General features: G+C 33.6%; 3 protein-coding genes and 2 non-coding genes across 7 annotated transcripts; 2 read left to right on the top strand and 3 right to left on the bottom strand.

The window, feature by feature from the left end:
* The first annotated feature begins 5,190 nt into the window (after positions 1–5,190).
* LOC18596859 (E3 ubiquitin-protein ligase RMA1H1-like) lies at positions 5,191–7,892 on the top strand. Of its 2 annotated transcripts, XM_088807522.1 has the most exons (3): positions 5,191–5,392; positions 6,432–6,629; positions 7,008–7,892. In XM_088807522.1, the coding sequence occupies exon 3, from the start codon at positions 7,055–7,057 to the stop codon at positions 7,763–7,765; it is 711 nt and encodes a 236-aa protein (XP_088663648.1). In that variant the 5' UTR covers positions 5,191–5,392; positions 6,432–6,629; positions 7,008–7,054; the 3' UTR covers positions 7,766–7,892. The 2 variants fall into 2 exon arrangements, with proteins under 2 accessions (XP_088663648.1, XP_007025637.1); XM_007025575.3 differs by lacking the exon at positions 6,432–6,629.
* Positions 7,893–12,209: 4,317 nt separating this feature from the next.
* Positions 12,210–13,186, bottom strand: LOC18596860 (pentatricopeptide repeat-containing protein At2g20710, mitochondrial-like). Its single transcript, XM_088807674.1, has 3 exons — positions 12,763–13,186; positions 12,441–12,662; positions 12,210–12,346 (listed from the first exon to the last, which is right to left on the bottom strand). Exons 1-3 carry the CDS (start codon positions 13,184–13,186, stop codon positions 12,210–12,212), a joined length of 783 nt encoding a protein of 260 aa, XP_088663800.1.
* A 932-nt stretch (positions 13,187–14,118) lies between these two features.
* Positions 14,119–14,191, bottom strand: TRNAV-UAC (transfer RNA valine (anticodon UAC)). Its single transcript has one exon. It is a non-coding gene; the product is annotated as a tRNA-Val (tRNA).
* Positions 14,192–15,973: 1,782 nt separating this feature from the next.
* Positions 15,974–18,111, top strand: LOC18596862 (heat stress transcription factor A-5-like). 2 transcript variants are annotated; one of them, XM_088807082.1, is made up of 2 exons: positions 15,974–16,569; positions 17,600–18,111. In XM_088807082.1, the coding sequence occupies exons 1-2, from the start codon at positions 16,315–16,317 to the stop codon at positions 17,927–17,929; spliced, it is 585 nt and encodes a 194-aa protein (XP_088663208.1). In that variant the 5' UTR covers positions 15,974–16,314; the 3' UTR covers positions 17,930–18,111. The 2 variants fall into 2 exon arrangements, with proteins under 2 accessions (XP_088663208.1, XP_017978761.1); XM_018123272.2 differs by having other exon boundaries at positions 16,047–16,569; positions 17,603–18,111.
* Positions 16,821–16,893, bottom strand: TRNAE-CUC (transfer RNA glutamic acid (anticodon CUC)). The gene has a single exon. It is a non-coding gene; the product is annotated as a tRNA-Glu (tRNA).
* Positions 18,112–18,286: the final 175 nt, after the last annotated feature.

Genomic DNA, 18,286 nt, shown 5'->3' on the forward strand with positions numbered 1-18,286 from the left:
TTTTGAGATTTTATGAATATAAACCAATAAACCCAATAACGTAAAATATATACCTTGATGTTATCTCTACTCTTTGGGATAACAAGAAAGAGCTACATGACGACATAGACAGTATTTGATAAGAGAGAGAAATCGAGATTTAATTTTAAAATTTTTGTCGAAATAGAGAGATAGAGAAAATCGAAACCATTTTAATTTGTCTGAAATTGTTTAAAAGGTATTATTGTGCAATCATACCAAAAAATGACTAAAATTAATTAAAATTATAAAAAATAATATTTTTGAATTGAGCTTACGAGAAAGGTTATCTCTCACAATTTCTTTTTCAACTTATTAGTGCTTGTTTGGCTTGGTTTTTTTTCAGTTTATCTACCTCTTAAAAGTAAAAACCAGATCCAACATAATTTTTGAAAAGCTCTTAAAAAAAAAGTAGTTTTTTTTTAAAGAATAAAATTTTGAAAAAAAAAAGAGCTTCTGAAAAAGCTCATGTGATAAGCTTTTTCTTCTCTTATTTCAAAAATGCAAGAGAATTTTTATTTTTGTTTAAAAAATATCCTCATCTGTTAAATATAATTACAATATTACCATCTCAAAAAAAAAAAAACCTTTTATGATAATTTTAACTAAAATTATAACTTATAATTAAGAATTTATAAAAAAAAATTTACCAAACAATTTTAGCTTAATTTTAAAAGTTATTATTTTTTATAAGAGCTTCATAATAACTTTCAAGTTAGAAAAAAATCAGGCCAAATAAGCTCTTCGTATAATTCCTAAGTGTAACCGGTTAATTAAATGAATCCACACGAGTATCTTTCCTATGCCTTCTTTTGAGGATAGATTATAAAGTCTAGTGATCAGATTCATATGCAAAATGGCAGGCAACACATAACAAGAGAAACTATTTTCATCAAATAAGAAATATACTTGCATATTTTTAAAACTTTTTTTGGTATGAAATAAAATTTGTTAGTATTTTTATTTAATTTTAAAATTAAATATATTATTTATTTTTATAGATGTCATAAGACTGCCTTTCTTTCATTATACTTCTTCATTGTTTTTTTCTCATATATGAAAATAACTCTTTTTTATTATCTTTTTCTTTTAAAATATAATTTAACTATTTATATTTGATATACTGTCAGTATATAATATCTATACAATATTATTTAATTACAAGAGTGTCATTTAATAAATATATAAAAATAAATGTTCAATTTTTTTTTAAATAAATATTTGATTTTAAACATTCACAACTTTTTAATTTATTTATTGAGACGGTAATTAATATTCTGATAGTGCATCAAATATGAACTTTTAATGTGATTTTTCAACTTTTACAAACTCAATGTATATGTTATTCATTTAGAAGCTATTTTGCTACAAAATTGAGAATGTATACCCATATTCTTTCGAATATTAATTTTTATAATATGCAAACCCTCCAAAAAGACTTCGTATATGGTTCTTATGTTCAAAAGAAAAAAAAACAGATTCCTTCATTTACTCACAACTATCAATTTCATTTAATACTTTGTAGGCGTAGCTCACATTATTTGAAACTTAATTGTTGTAACTAAATTAATGCTTTTTTAGTCACATTATTTAATACTTTGTACGTGTACATCAGTACACGTACTAATTAACATGTGGTTTACCAAGTTGCATTCTTCCTTCTTCATGACATGCACATCGGTACTCCACTAGATAAAAATCTTAATTTGTATCTTTTTTTATTAATTAAAATAATAAATATTAACTAAATTAAAATAATTATTATAAAATATGTGATATAAAATTATAAATGAGAAATTAAACAGGACCCAAAATATGGGGATAAGAGTTTTGTTTAATTTGTCTATACTGCTTGTACTAAGGTTCACGCAATCACGTCTTCACAACAGAGATAAAATTTGAGCCGAAATTTTTTTGTTTTTCTCACAATATCCTTATCATGAAATCTTAAGAACCACAAAGGCAAAACGAAGCGTAGCCGTAGATGAATCTTTTTTCTCTGCTTTCTAAACCTCTCATCTCCAGTTCCTTGCATCGTGGAGAACACGGAATTATCCCCTACCCCTTCTTTAGTATAGAGTCTAGAATTTGCCAGTGTTTTGCATCGGTTGGACAGTCCAAGTTAAATTACTCCTATGATCTTTGCGGATTCAACGGTCTAGAGAGATCCTGCTCGACAGCAAAGTAAATACGACGTTGTTGGAGTGTTTGATCATCGAAAGATCTGGTGTGGGACCTTTCCCCTCGTACGCCTACGTGGAGCTTGGAAAACTATTGTTACCGCAATGGCTCACCCTGCTGGATCTGTAGCCATTTCATTGATCTCGATGGTCAGCTTGTGGGTCCTTAGACTAGAACTCTTACCGTTTCTACTTGAAAATGGTACTCCATTTACTAAAGAAAAATCTTCCTCTTTGAAAAGGGATCAATATTGACGCGTTTCCTGGCGTTGATATTCTGCTGTGCGTGGGCTAAAAGTTCTTGCTTGAAAATTGGATTCGCAGGGTTGAAAGTTTACATGTATACATTACCTCATCAATTTGACAGTGTTAGAGCTGAGTACCAAATCTAGAATGCCAGATGTTAATGAAGCGTCAAGATTATGGAGTAACGTAGAACCATCCTCTTGGAAATTTTGAACAAAACTGATCTCAGCTCAGCTTCAAAAAGAAAATGTAAAAGGACAAACCGACAAAGGGTTACTCTTAACAACCAAAAAAAAATCTTGATGAGCTAATCAACCTGCAAAAAGCAATTTTTTTCTTTTACATTTTCACACTGTCACAGAGTTTAAAATTAGTTTTCCAGAGGAGGGTTTTTACTCAATGGTTGTCACTACCCAAGTCTACTATTACGAACACGAGACATGGTCTTCATTTTACACGAAATTCGTTAGGTGGGGTGAGAGAAACGGAGCAAACGACACCGTCGAAATCGTAAGCAGACGACGGCATGTGCATGAAAATGTTTTATTATGAGGAAAAATGTGAACACGAACAAAAAAACTCACTTGAAGGACTTAACACGTGGGGGAATAGTCGCACAGAAAGAAGAAAAAGCTGGTCTCCAACTGCGACAAACAGACAAATCAAAATGTGTTACTAAGGTTAGGTTTAGCTTTTAGCCCATGGCCCCCACCTTAGCACCTTCTTATTCAGGCTGTCTTCTAGAGGGGCTAAATCTTCCCATGTTTTTATTGCATTTGAAACCAAGAGCTGGATTGTTGCGATACTTCTCAGCAACCATCATGCTATTTGATTAACGATGATCCATTCATAGACTTAGGCACATATCCTTCTGGTGAAACAGAGACTAGCACTGCAACGGGTTTGCTGTCAAAGTGTAAGGCGTCCTTCACGCGTGGGGGCCAGAATTCGGATATGTTTTAATTTTTGGTTTGATTTTAAAGCACTTTTCCTTCTAGAAGTGCAGCAGAGCGAGATAATTGGAAAAATAAATTCAAATCTTTTAAATTATTAAAAATTTGTTTTCAAATATGATTTATTCTTATTATAAAGTTAAAGTACATCGCCTTTAATTATTCACACTCATCTCTATCCTTTGGCGAACTTAAAAAGAAATAGCACGACACCTAATACTTTATCATTTTATGATTTTAATGGAATGTAATTGTTATGTAAAAAATTGTTAAGAAAATAATATCACAGCATTGGTATGAACAGAAAAATAATGATTAAAATTTTAAAAAGGTAACGTGTAACGTTTGATTTACAAGCATTTTTATTAGAATGTGATGTTAATTTTTAAAGTTATTTTTATGTATTAAAATGTAATTTTAAAACAATTACATGCTAAGAAGTTTTTTATTATTAAAAATAATAAAAAAATTACCTTATTTTAATATTTTCCAATAAATAAGGAATATATTTTAAAATTCAAATAAATAAATATATTATTTATGGATAAAATAATTTTATATAAAAATATACAAATTTAATATACTTACATGTTAATAGGTGTTTGTACATCGAGTTGGATCTACCGGTTTTCCTTTCAAATTGTTAAGTTTGAGATCAATCTAAGTTTATTATTTAATTATTAAAATATTATTTTAAAATAATCGAGTCATATTTAAGTTTTAAAATATATATCCAAACTTAATTGAATTCAAAATTTGAGAAGTAAAAAGAGTTCAAAGAGTAAATTTTTGTCTTAAATTTTATTTTTACTTACCTCAATATCAAAGAGATTGATATTCTCAAGATTTGTGGTAATGTAATACAAATAGTAAAACTAGATTTTCAAGAATGTACATACCAAACTTAAGAAAATGGTTCCCGTCAAAAAAGTTTTAAAGAAATTGACTTATTTTCTTAATATGGAACAGCCCCTAATAGTAAAGGAAAATGGGATAAAACTTATAGTGAAATTGTTGACCACATAAATAACTTGGAAGGATCATAATTTAAGTTCAAGATAATTGGATTGATTGGAGCAAGTTTTTCACGAGAAAATCGCTGGGAACACTCGTGTAAAAAGAGCCAAGGGGACTTGTCAAGGAGAAACAGGAGAAAAAAAAAAACATAAATAGTTGTGAAAGAATTAGACATTCTACCCTTCTAGTTATAATCAAGCGACATACTTTGATCAACGCAGCAGACAAATCTAGAAGTATTTAAGGGTCGTCAATTCAAAGTTCAGAAGCTACCATTGGAACAACTTTTCTTTTATTTTTATATATAAATATATTCCCGGCTAAACACCATTCAAATGGTTAATCTATACTTTATTATTACTTGATCAAGCCAGTAAAATAATGAACATAATTGAATATCATTCAATAATTCAAGCAAAGTTTAATGGATGGAAACTGAATATCGGTTAAAAATTGGAAAGTCTAAACTGAAAAAAAAAAAAAAATCTGATTTATTTACCCGTGTAGAAAGTTAGAACTGCTGAAGTTCACTGTCATCGGCTGGCAAAGGACTCCACGTGGCAAATCCACATACGTTGAATTTTTATTTTTGCTTTTCTTATGGTAAGATCAGTAATAAAAGATGGAACAAATTGAACAAAAGACGACAGGGGAAAAAAAAAGACATCAACAGTTTGTAGAAAGTAGACACGTTAAAAAAAGAAAAAAAATTAGAAAAAAAGATATACTCTATAATGAGTCGGATTCCTCTATAAAAGGGCCTCGTCGATGGACGCGCTCTTCCCATTCCATTATCAGATCTCTTTCTCTTCTCTTTCATCATCGTCTTTTTTTTCTCTCTTTCTCTTTTTTTCATGAAACAGTTTTTGAATTGAACCTCAGTGGAGTCTTTCTATTTGTCCCTTCCTTTTCTTTCAAAACAAACAGATAAAAACAAACTCGGAATTTGTTGGATATTCGGCTTTTATTTTTGTTTAGGTACGTTTGTTGTTTAATTTCTTTTCTCGTTTTGGTTATTCTTAATATCTCTGTGCCTGTATCGTCTTGATTGACTAAGCTTTGGATTCTTTGTTTTGGGGAACTAGAAGCGAAATGTAGAAAAAAAATTGCTTTGTTTTATTTTCAGGAAAAGGTTCTTTCAATTCCTCTCGAAATTTTATCGAGAAGCAAGTTGGAAACATGAAAAAAAACGGTAGCTAAAATCCCATGGAAATTAGCTTGAGAATTACCCTTTCATTTTTGATTTGAGACATTGAAGAAATTAATAGGCTAATAGTTCTCTAATCCCTCCTATCTGATGGGAAATTTTGAAATTCAATGTTATAGTTTCCGAAACTTAGATTTAATTTAACTTAAGAGAAACAAAAATTGTTCTTCAAACTAGTTGCTGTACTGTATTGAGTCTATTGACTTTGTTACTAGAGTTGATAATGCTCCAGTTTTGGCTCGGCCACGTCTCATCGACGACGGGAGGGGTCTGTCGGTGGGGGCTGCTTGGAAGCCTCATATTTTGGTTTGTAGAGTTGTACAAGTTTAATTGTTTGCTGGGTTTCAAACTTTCATGTTTCACCTGATTTTAACCTAACAGAGCAGAACCTGTACGTTGTAGTTTGTTCTTTGATTGTTTGTGCTTCACCTAAACCGACCTGATTTCGTCTAAAATCGTAAATTTTTGTCACCAGTAGGGTCAAAATGGTAATTTGAATTGCAGCTAGGGTAAAGGGCAGTTGTCAAAAATGAGGCAATTAATGTGATAGGGAAAACTCCAAATTAAAAAACAAGGGGTTTAAGTGGATCGGCTAAAAGGTCCTGCTAACAAAGGCTAAAGTTAAGGAATACGTAATTACTCTCTCATGACTCATGAGTGGAATTGTTTATTTTTTAAACTTTTCCTTAATGGACTTTTACCTTTTTGTAGTTTTACTTCATATCTAGATGTCATTTTCAATGGAAATATCAAGGCCTAAATGTTTACATATGTTTAGTTCTTTATGCTTTTTTTTTTTGTGCTCAACAGTTCTTTATACTTTTATACTTTAGCAAAGGATTTTGGGAAAAGAAAATGAAGGATTCAACAGCACTGTTGAAGTGTTGGACTTAAAGCATCTTAAGTGGAAACTAAACTCTCAAAGCATGTTTTCAGGCCCGAACAAAAAGGGCTGGTTCATCTTAGGAAGAGACATGGAACTGAAGAAGTTCAAATAGAACCTGAGAAGTATGGATACCTTTGTAATATTATCATAAACTCCTATCATGTTTGAATCACATTAATTCAAAGTTGTGGGTCCCTTGATTTGCTGTTTTTTATCCATTTGGTAGATGGGTACAAAAACTTTTGGCCCTTTTGATGAGAAAATATGAATCAAGCTAGCAGTGGGGCCTTATCTGTTTGGTGTTTTTCTTTATTTTGGCCCTTAACATGTCTTCTGCATATGTAGTTGCTTGCTAGACTTTTATGCTTCATATTTCTGTTTCTAGATTTGTTGCCTTCTTCTCTTTCTTTTCAGATTTTGTCTAGTTGCTAGATTGTTGCGCATTTAGTGGATACCTGGAAATTCTGTGTGCTGATCCTATTTAATTTTTCTTGTATCAGAGGTCAAGAGTGTCCTAGTGATTAATCTGAGTTTCTAGAACAGATCCATGGCCTGCAAGCAATATTATGCTCAGGAATGGAAGACCGTACCCAGCGCTTCGACATCTGAGAATTTAAATGGTAGTTTTGATTGCAACATTTGCTTAGACTTTGCACACGAGCCGATTGTCACTCTCTGCGGCCACCTCTACTGCTGGCCCTGCATCTATAAGTGGCTTCATGTCCAGAGTGCCTCCCTTGCTGCAGATGAGCACCCACAATGCCCAGTTTGCAAAGCTGATATATCCCATACCACCATGGTGCCGCTTTATGGTCGGGGCCAATCTGAATCTGAGCTTCAAGGCAAGGCGCTTTATAGGGGTATGGTGATACCCCCTAGACCACCAGCCTGTGGTACCCAAGCACTTTTATCAACTACATCCCCGAATGGTCAGCAGCTTCCTTATCGTAATCCTTATCAAAATCAAAATTACAACCCCCATGCTTACTATGAAGAAGATTCGTCCTCACCATTGCTTAACCTCGGAGGCACCACAGTGACCGGATTTCATCATCCAGTGGTTGGGATGTTCGGAGAGATGGTATATGCAAGGGTGTTTGGAAACTCGGAAAGTTTACACCCTTATCCAAACTCATATTACCTAACGGGGAGTGGTAGCCCCAGGTTGAGAAGGCATGAGATGCAAGCTGACAGGTCGCTAAATAGACTTTCGATTTTCCTCTTCTGTTGTTTTCTTTTGTGCCTCATCGTATTTTGAGCTTCGTATATTTACCCCCGTCATTTTTGTATACTTTTGTAAAAAGAATCACAATGTGAACTTATGGTATAGTTAGATGAGATCATATTATATGATAATTAAGCGAATCAATGCTTGCCCTATCAAATTATTGCCTTATGGATCAACATCATGTTTGTGAGACGAGCCCTTTCAAGTTTCATGTCGACGAACAGCCTGGCTGTACCGATTGCTTTCAGTTTGCAACTTGTATGCAGGGTTGTTCGTAATTAAGGTATATGTCGTACTCGGGAAATAAAGGGCAACGAGATGAGAAAGAAACCAAAAACAAGAAAAAGTACCCTACCAACTGTTTGAAAAACCTTGCCTCTCTTTCCTTATTTTCTCATTTCTCAAAGTAAATTAATCACCACAGCATTTAATCAATGACAATAATGATTGAATAGTGACCATCACTTAATTTTGCTTTTGATTTTTTATCCAAGTGACAGTGCCACTTGATCACATATCCTAGTGCTTTTCCTATACTTTGCATTAAAGAAAGAAAAAAAAAAGTTCTAGAATGATAGTTGAAGAAAAAAAAGTTCTAGAGTGAAGGTTAAAGGAATCTGACGTTGTTTCATTATCATTTTAACTTAGAGATGACTTTAAGGTGGTAGCTTAGGACCATTAAGTTTAATTCATTAAAGTTTGCGTGTGGGTATTTTTCTTTTATTGTGAATTTGACTATTTGTTTTTAATTTTTTATTATTCTTTACAAAAAACAAAAAATTAGAAAAAAAATATTTATCAAGCCAAACATAAATAACTTTTAAAATGAGAAAATATGTCCACTGTCTCGAAATAAAATAAAAAAAATTATTAAACACTTATTAAAATGAATATAAATGCTTAAAATTAAATGAGTATTTCATTCATTGATTTCGTTATGTGTAACGTCCCTCTTCAAAATTAATTAAAGAATACTAAATGGTTGGAGGTTATGCTAGGTTAAGGCTTATACAAATCAATTCTGGGGTTTATCCTTTATTGAAAATTAATGCTCCATTTAGTTGTTTTATTCTTATATTACACCTTTTCTTCAGTTGTGGCATTAAAATCAATCAAAATCACCGAGGGTTAGAAACGTTAAATGGTTGAGTAAAACTTTATTTAAATTACCTATTTAATATCAAGGAGAACATGAAGGTTCCTTTAATTTTAAACTAACGACAATATAATTTATAGAGTTAATTTATCCAAAATTTAAACAACATAAATATCAGGGAAATCATAATTATTTTTTGTCAGCAACTAAGTCACAGCCTCTTTAAGACGAGCTAACAAGTTTTCTTGAAAAGGATTGGTGAAGGGATGGCCAGGTGGGGTTGGTAGTGGAGCCTGTAGTAAAGGACCCAAGCTCCGTCCCTACCCGTCAACTGCTCCAAGGACATCCATGGCTTAAACAATACGAAAAGCTTAAGTATGTATGCACTATTCTTAAGGGTCCGAGCTCACAACCCACATGTAAGTCTTAAATTGGTTCACCTATCCCAATTGCAGCCAAACCCCTCTTCCCCACGCGGCTTCAAACAATTGTGTTAGTCAAGGTGGCAAGTGCTAAGTCCTTATTGTTCAACCATAACTGAGAATTGTCAGCTGATTAAGACATTGGTCCCTTAACCACTCTTTTTTCTCTACTCGTCCATCTTCTATATTTTTATTTTAGTTGCAATGAAGAGCAAAAGAATTAAAATGAAAAGGGTCACCATCTAATAGTGTGCTTTTAATTTTTTAACTTGTTCATTTGGGAGATAAAACCAATCATCATCATCATATATATATATATATATATATATATATATATATATATATATAGAATGTCCAGAACAGCTTGATTCCTCTCAACAAATTTCAAACCTTCATTTGACTTTGATCTACTAAAAGAGAGCCCAAATTGGGTGGTCATGAGTGCAAGACTTCGTTGTTTACCACTACAAGCTGTGGCCATTGTCAATGTGCCTCCTTGATTTATTGAAAAAAAATACTTTTTTAATAATATCGGGTTAGTGAAATATATAAAAAGTTATCTTTTAAGACTATTAAATAACAGATAAGTTAATTATTCATGCTGAGATTATTGAATCTACTATTTGAGTAATTACTTTCTATATTACTGAAATTTTGTATACTTATTTAATATATTTATTTAATATTTATAATCAACAGACAGTTTATTCGACTTTTTTGATGTGTCATGGTCGAAAACCAAACAAATTGATTTTAAAAAAAAAAACTTAGTCGAAAGACTTGAAAAGTTCAGTATAAGAAATAAACTAAACTCAAATGACGAACAACAATCCATAAAATGGGTCTTCCAGAATCTTCGATAAGATCCAAAGACTTGAAGAACTGAGTCAGTAGAGGTTCAATCTCTATTATTACACCGTTTTGATATAATTATTTCTTAATTGCATTTGTCATTTTTTGCCAAAAATTCATTTATATGAAATTAGCTCATCCTCCGAACCATATGATCCGTGACTCAATTCCCATCTCTCAATGTGTTTGTCTTTGGTTTGGTTAATCCAAAACTCAACCAAATTTTCAAAGAGAGAAAAAACAAATAATTTTTTTTGACTTCGTTTCGTCCACCGCATGATCTTTGGTTATGGTAGGGACATGTCTAACCGACTGAATTATGGGTCATTGCCATGTGTTTATGTCCCAATCACGCCATGGCAAAATAGTCCCTTAACAACTTAACTTTATTTTTAAACAATAAGAAACTCCTTTTTCTTCTTTTTTTCCTTAAAAAAAAAAAAAACTTTTGCTCAGTAAACACATTTCGACAAGATTTGATTGGATCAAAGGTAAAAGAAAGAGGATGATATGATTTTTTAAGACATATGTAGATAAGATCTAATATAATCAAAAAGTAGAATGCTGTTTTGATTTTTCCAAGATTTAAAGTGGAAGCATTTTGTTTACATATGAATACTTTTGGTTAAGTTGTCGAGAAAAGCAGATCTTCTTATGAATATGAGATTGCGGTGATCATTCCTCTTAAAGAATCGTGGGTTCTTTTGCTTTGCTTGTTTCCGAATCAAAGTATTGCTTTGGAAAAAGCATATTGGACATCAGTACTTCTAGATCAACTTTAATCAAAATTACTATTAAGTGTGGTCGATAAATAAAATTAAAATTCATATTTAATATATTGTTTGTGTATAATATTTATATATTGTATTTAATCATAGAATATCTTCTCATAAATGTAAAGATTTTAATTTTTAAATTTATTTATTAATAAAATAATAATATTTAATTCACTGATAATGTAATATATAGTGAGAATAAACCTTACAAATGGGAAAATGTAAGTTGAAAAAAGGAAAGTTGGCAAGAGAAATTTCTTGTTAAGTGCTTGCTGAAGTAACCCACTTTAGTTATTTTATGCCGATTTATTCTCTGTTTCACCTTTTCCATGTTACAATTTGGAACACCTAGGAAATCCAACAACGACAACATGCATGGATAATTGAAAGAGGAAAAAGAGATTAAAAACTCTAGAGATAAGACAAAAACATGCCGTGGATGGAAAAATGACTGGCACTAGCATTGATTTATGCAGGTTCCTTTCATTGGTTAATGGGCAAAAAGAGAGTCCAGAAGCACTCAAGCCTGCTTCCACTTTTTGTTGAGAGTTGGGACAGTTCATCAACATTTTTTGTATTTTATGATTAAATTTCACTATTTAACAGAAACAAAAAATGTGAATGGTGTGTTTGGTGAGATAGAAAAGACTGAAAAGAATAAGTTAAAGAGAAAAAAGAAACAAAAGAAAAAGAAATGCTTTCTTATTTTCTTTGATATTTTCCTTCCCTCTCATTTTCTTTTCCTATCGTACTGATTTAAGTGCATGGGAAAATTGTCAAATGACAATGGCTTCTAAGTGGCTGATGAATCTTTTATTTATCTTGTTGATTGTTTATAGATGGAAGAAGACAGAATATATGGGCCTGAGCTGAGTAGCATAACAGCTAGAGACTGGATTGATCTTTGATGAGCTTAGCCATATTTCATAAAAAGCTAACCATTGTTGAGTTTTCACGGTTCAGATTGAAGACAAAGCCCATTAGACAAAGGCCTGAGAAGAAATGGAATCCGAATGGTTCCAAAGCTATGAAAGAGGCATATGATTTCATTTCCTAAACTGATGATACAGGATTCAGTAAATGGGCTTCTTCTTCATTTCTTTGCATCCTAGAATTCAGATGATGTGTTCATAGCTGATGGGAAGTAAAAGATTGACTTTATTTCATTCCAAATGTTCTTCATACCCAACCCCAAAGTCTTCCTCCGTCTTAAGCAAATGCGAAAAAGGTTATAACTTTCTACCCCGTGTATGATTCAGCAATATGCTATGACCAACAACTTCAGAGTAAAGACCTTCAACCTTCAGTTGATATATGAATTTATCAGCTCATTCGATGTCTCCTTTCCCTTCCAAATATTTTAAGCAGGCAGCCAAAGTCTCTTTGCTAGGCTTCCTTCCAGCTCCAGGTAGGCACACTGAGATAGCTTTCTTCATTGCTTCCATTGCCTTAGGAATTTGATTATCTTCAAGATACCCACTTGCCAAAGAGCACCATCCACCAACCAAATTTTTCAGCCCCTTTTGCTTGTGCATGGTCCATGAGTGATTCGGCCTTACCTAGAAGACCTTTTTGGGAATACACATCGATTAGTAATTTAGGAATACGGGTATCATAGGACAGCTTTTTGGAATGCCACTCCTCAAAAATCTTCTCAGCACCTTCAACTTGATCAAGCTTCAAAAGTGCACTTATCAGGGTTTTATACCCCTTGTTATAGATTATGCCCATTTCCTTGTAACGATTCCAGATACGGTAGATCTCATCTTTTTCACCAATATCTGCATACAATTTGAGGAGGATATCAAAAGCATCATTCCTTCTTTGAAAGTTATCAGTCCCTCACATTTCTTCAGCATCCCTGTTGCCTTGTCTACTAGCCCAACCTTGAGTACCCTTGTGCTGCAGCAGCATAAGTATCCCACTCCAGAGCTGTTTGTGGACTGGTTTCCACCTTTTCCACGATCTTATCTATTCCCTCAACATCATAAGCAGCTGCATATGCAGAGAGGCGGATGCCAAAAGTATATCGGTCGTAACGGATCCCATTCACCTCCATTTCAAGCATATGGGCATCTAATTTCGAATAATTCAGTAGGTAATAGAGACCCAATAAAATATTGTAACATGGTATATTGGTAAAACCCATTTCTCTCATCTTCTGCATAAGAACCTCTGCTTTCTCCACAGAATTTTCATGGGCATAGCAGTTGGGAAGAGCAACATGAACCTGAAAACCTTTCAATCGTTTAGAAATGCTGCTAAAAAAATTCTCCACCTGCTCAAGACCATGGCCTTTCCGCATCAGGTTCAGCCGGTCAGCAACATCACTAGTTGAAAGAGGAATATAAATTCACTCAGTCATCCAGTGAGATATCTGATAAATGATTTAGAGGGAAAAAATTAGGAAAAACTGAGAATATCACTTGTAAGAATGAGGTGGTTGAGGCTTCCAGGGTGACAAAGTATCATATTGCATATACTGATATACATAGCTAGCAAAGTAGCACAACTTCTCTTCTCTTAACTTTCTAAGAAAACTTAAATAACTTGAGCATTTGTTCATATGGAAAAGGTCTTGATTTTCTGTATTTCTAACTATACAACTCCGGTTCTTCCCATTTCTCCATCTTCTCAGCAAGACAGCCACCAAAAAGCATTGATTTATTCAGAAGGTTGAGAATTTAGAAAATGCCCACAGGCAACAACTATCTTTAGATTACCACAGCCATGTTACTAAAGTAAAGGACTTTTAAAGTAAAATTGATTCAATCACGTCATTGTTGCAACACATTTACTTGAAACAGCAACATTCTATAAATGAAATAACAAAGGGTAATTATCAATTGAAAACTTGTGCTTATGGGCAATAGAGACACTAATTGTACAATCAAATTCAATCACCTTAAAAGAAAAATGTCACTGACCCTTTAGCTCCGATTACCAGAAAAACCAGGAAAAGTGCAAAACATTCATGCAACTAACCACATTCCATGTAAAGATGGAACGATCCAAATTAGACGACATCGGTAAGAAGCGAAAGAATACAAAAATTTGTAGCTTATAGGGAGACGTCAAGAGCATCCTTGAAACGAGTGTGCTTCCTCAGCTGTTTTATCATAGCTTGAAGCTCAGTTTTCTCAACCTTCCTGCCTTGCCGGAACCATTGATCCAGAACTGGCACTACTGAGATTGTGAACAGTGGTGGTGAAGAAGGGTTTGTAAAAAAATGACAACTGTTGCTGCCCAGGATCGAACTGGGGACCTTCAGTGTGTAAGACTGACGTGATAACCACTACACCACAGCAACTCGTTGAACGCAAAGTTATTTTTAATAGCTTTCAGGAAAATACATTTCCACACTCAAATCCTAATGTCGTGTCAAGCGTTTTAAGAAAAAGTAAATAGAAGACAGATAAGAAAACTTATAAACATGAGATGCTATACATTTCATTAAGTTATTCTTTAAAAGATAAGATATGATAAAGTAATATCAAAATAAACTCAACTTAAATCTGACTCATGATAAGTATTTATAAAGAGAAAGTACACAAAGTGACCAATATCAATGAAAACGATTTGAGATTAAATGAGAGAAAATATCATGTAAAGCGCTGCAAAAGAAGAATGGGCACTAAAGGGTAATGAGTTAACACTCTTTGCTAGATGCATTTCACCTAAAACACCCACTTAACCAACAATGATCATTGATTAAGCAGCAAGTAAAGCATGTTTTTAAGTCAACGAGAGATATCTTTTTTGTAACTAATCCAAATAATTAAAAAGTGTCCACTATTGGAATATGTTTAAGTATACAATTTTAAGTAAGCCTTTATACCATAAGGTTTCCAAATAATTGCAGGAAAATTGAAAGAAAAACAACAGCATTATAATTCTTAGACCCAAGACGTATTTAAAAAGATAATAATATTATACTAAAAAAAAAACCATCTTGTCAACATCCTTGATTCCAAATTCCAACATCATACTATTCATTTTCGGGGCGTGATGGCTAGTATGTCCTAGAGGGAACAATAGACTTAGAAAATATTGAAAAGCTGGATACACCTTTACGGCTCTATTAGAGGAAGTGTAGAAAGGAGAAGATTGCAGATTAGATACAGAAGAAGTGGTTTCTTGCAGGCACATTGTCTCGATGCTATATAGGTAAACACACGTAACCTGTATTTAGCAGTCAAATCAAGTTTGCCACCAACTCTAGGACATTCTTTTCATTTCTATAATATTGTTATTATTATTATTGTTATTGTTATTATCCTCCCCTAGCCCAAAAATGACACTAATCACTCACGAAATCACAACCCTTTCTAGTCTTTAAGCAATTAATGATGAATTAACCTTTAAATCACATATGTCACTTCCCTAGTCTCAACCTTCTGTGAATGTTGAAGAAGTTTAAACATCTTGACAATCTCAAGTTTTAGTGATTCAAAGGAAGTGGATAGAGTGATCATTGATGCAGCAAGATAGTTCCATCATGTGACAAGATTATATTTTTTTTTCAGAATACAGCAGGGAAGGTGTTGAAGTTTTCCAGACCCTTACAAATTAGTCAGAATTCGCGGCCATTATTTGATTTTCAACCTGTCGGGGGAGACTGATGTGAAAGCTGGGTCGCACTGGAGCATCTGTATTCTATGCACCCAAACCCTGATTCTGCATGTTGTATTTATACTCAAACATATAATTTCTATGTCAACGACCTTTTTCAGCAGATACAGATCCCCTTAATGCAGTAAATTACTTCTGCATCTGGGTTTGTTTGATTCTTACAAATGAAAGACTAGAACCTATGCTTAAGTTATGATACAGTGAACAATGAACAGAAAAGAACACGAAGAAAAAAGAAACTTAAATTAGCCCCTAATTAGAAGGTAAGGCTGACAACAAATCAATAACAATATTCAATGCAATGAAAAACGTTTGCACTTGTCTTGGAGTTTCACAGAAATCAGATGATCAAATAGTCAAGTTTTGACCATAACATGCTTAATTACATTCATTTACAGAGAAAAACACTGCCATGTGCTGACTTCCGAATTCCAAATGCCTGAAACTTCCATCTTCTGTGTGGCCTAATATAATATTGCCTCTTCCTTTTTACTTTTGCCTAATAATAAGTTTAAATAAACCGTTTGCTATGGAAATATTCTTATCTTTTCCATTTCAATCAGAAGCCACTATTTAATTCAAAAGCCAAAAAGAAAAAACAAAAGCAATCTAATGAGGATCACTAAAGAAAGTACAAGAAAGGGGAAAAAAGAAACAGACCACCTTCCACGGCACTAGTAGTTTCCAAGTGGATGGCATACAAAAAGAGGATAAAGGCATGGAATAAGGAACCTGCTATTTGGGTACCCCTGATTAAAAGACCAAAAAGGAAAGAAATTTCTTGAAGATCCTGAACAAGGAATGAGCAAGATTACTACTTCAAGCTTGTCTCCGAGGACGAAAGGCGCTGCTCCATTCTTGTGGAAGACTTATGCTTTGCTAGAGGAAGGTGAAGAAGGTGCAGAAACTGCGGATGACAGGAAGAAAATCGTTTCATGGAATGCTGAAGGAACCGGGTTCGTGGTCTGGTCGCCTGCTGAGTTCTCAGAGCTCACCTTGCCTAGATATTTCAAGCACAACAATTTTTCCAGCTTCATTCGCCAACTTAACACATATGTGAGTGGCTATAGCCTTGCTATAATTTGCTCTACACCTGTTTTATAAGCCAAATTCTTTTGCGTTAACATGATTTGCTGGTTTCGCCGTTACCAAAACCAAACCGCCTTTAAACATGATATGCTTGCATCCCATGCTGAAGAAACACGTCATTGTACGTTTGTTTTCCTGCCCATGGTTTTTCCATAGATTTTATTCTGATTCAAGATTGTTAGGTGATCGGTCTTTCCATGAATGGTCAAAAAGCTGAGTTCCGTTGCCGGGACTTGAACCCGGGTCTCTCGGGTGAGAGCCGAGTATCCTAACCAACTAGACGACAACGGAGCGTTGGGAACCATGCTTCATACCGATCAACTGGAATTTATCGAGCCTAAAGAGTGATCATTAGTGGATGAATTCTTTAAAACCTAAACTACAATAATAATGGTGTTTGTGAATTGCTTCCGCCACCCTTAGTCAAAATAAGGAAAAAAAAAATTAGCGCAAATTTTGGGGTCAAAATCTGGAGGTTTTTAGTAAAAGTCAGAACGATCCCACTAAGGTATTCTTCCATTATAGTAACTTGAATAGAGTTGGATTACTCTGATGTCTATTGGTTTGTTAGAAATTAGTCAAATCTGGCCTGTTGGAAAAATATTGCCTTAGCTCTTATATTTTCTGAATGCTCAATGATGAGACTAAAGCATGCTTCCATAGGTTTACCCTAATTGAAATGTTCTTACTTTAGACTTTCTATTTACATGGTTTGCTTTCATAACCACTCTTGTGGCTTGCAAGATGATGCGAATTTCTTCGAAAATAGCATGAAAAAGTTTTTTAGTAAAATCGGGATTGTTTCGTATTATGATTTTGTTGAATAGATATAAGATTATTACCCCTTTTATTACTCTTTCACATGTAAAGATTATGAACTTATCACGTGACATGAATTAAAAAAAATCCAAATTAAAACTAATTTTGATTACACGTCAAATTTAATAAATGTGAGACTATCATCATCCCTCTAATCCTTTGTTCTCCAATTTTGAAGCAGGGGTTTAAGAAAACATCATCGAAAAGATGGGAGTTCAGGCATGAGAAGTTCCAGAGGGGTTGTAAGCATATGCTAGTGGAGATAACAAGGAAGAAAATGGAGCCGAGTGTGTTCCCTGCTTTCCTGAAGGCTTCTGATGAAGACAAGGCCAACCATGCTGAGGAGAACAGTTGCCAAACACTCTTGGAGGAGAACGAAATTCTGAGGAGAGAGAAGGTGGAATTGCAGACCCAAATAGCCCAATTCAAAGCTCTAGAGGTTAAGTTGTTGGATAGCCTCGCTCAACACATGGGAAATACCAATCACAAAGAAAGGAGGTTGTGCTAGCTAGCTCTAGGTGGACGACCTTGGTCTCTCTTCTTAATTCCCTTTGTAATTCCTCCTCTTCTTTTCCTTGTAGCCAAAGGGTTATGTTGGGTGCTTGAGAAAATGAACATAAGAAAGAAAGAAAATGGTTTCATTATAGCCTAAGGTCATGGAAGTTATGGAAATATGCTTTCATTTGATTTCCTCACTGCATTTTAGATTAACACATACCATTAAGCAAGTACCAGTTTCTCAAATTAATGCGTTTCTTCATCTATGGTCATCTATGTATCATATGATATATCAATTACTTATAAATAATCTCTCTAATTACGTATTAAAAATTAATCTCTCGAGTAAAAAAAAATATGGATATGA

Source organism: Theobroma cacao, chromosome 6 (genome assembly GCF_053813885.1).
Source record: "Theobroma cacao isolate CCN51 chromosome 6, ASM5381388v1, whole genome shotgun sequence".
Lineage (NCBI taxonomy): Eukaryota > Viridiplantae > Streptophyta > Magnoliopsida > Malvales > Malvaceae > Theobroma > Theobroma cacao.

Excerpts from the sequence above, each read along its gene's own strand:
- LOC18596859 (XM_088807522.1), top strand. The coding sequence starts at position 7,055 with ATGGCCTGCAAGCAATATTATGCTCAGGAATGGAAGACCGTACCCAGC.
- LOC18596860 (XM_088807674.1), bottom strand. The coding sequence starts at position 13,186 with ATGCGGAAAGGCCATGGTCTTGAGCAGGTGGAGAATTTTTTTAGCAGC. Across the intron at positions 12,663-12,762 it reads ACAAGGGTACTCAAGGTTGG|ATATTGGTGAAAAAGATGAG; the intron begins GCTAGTAGACAA and ends AATTGTATGCAG. Across the intron at positions 12,347-12,440 it reads TTCCCAAAAAGGTCTTCTAG|ATAATCAAATTCCTAAGGCA; the intron begins GTAAGGCCGAAT and ends GGTATCTTGAAG.
- LOC18596862 (XM_088807082.1), top strand. The coding sequence starts at position 16,315 with ATGAGCAAGATTACTACTTCAAGCTTGTCTCCGAGGACGAAAGGCGCT. Across the intron at positions 16,570-17,599 it reads TTCGCCAACTTAACACATAT|CAGGGGTTTAAGAAAACATC; the intron begins GTGAGTGGCTAT and ends CCAATTTTGAAG.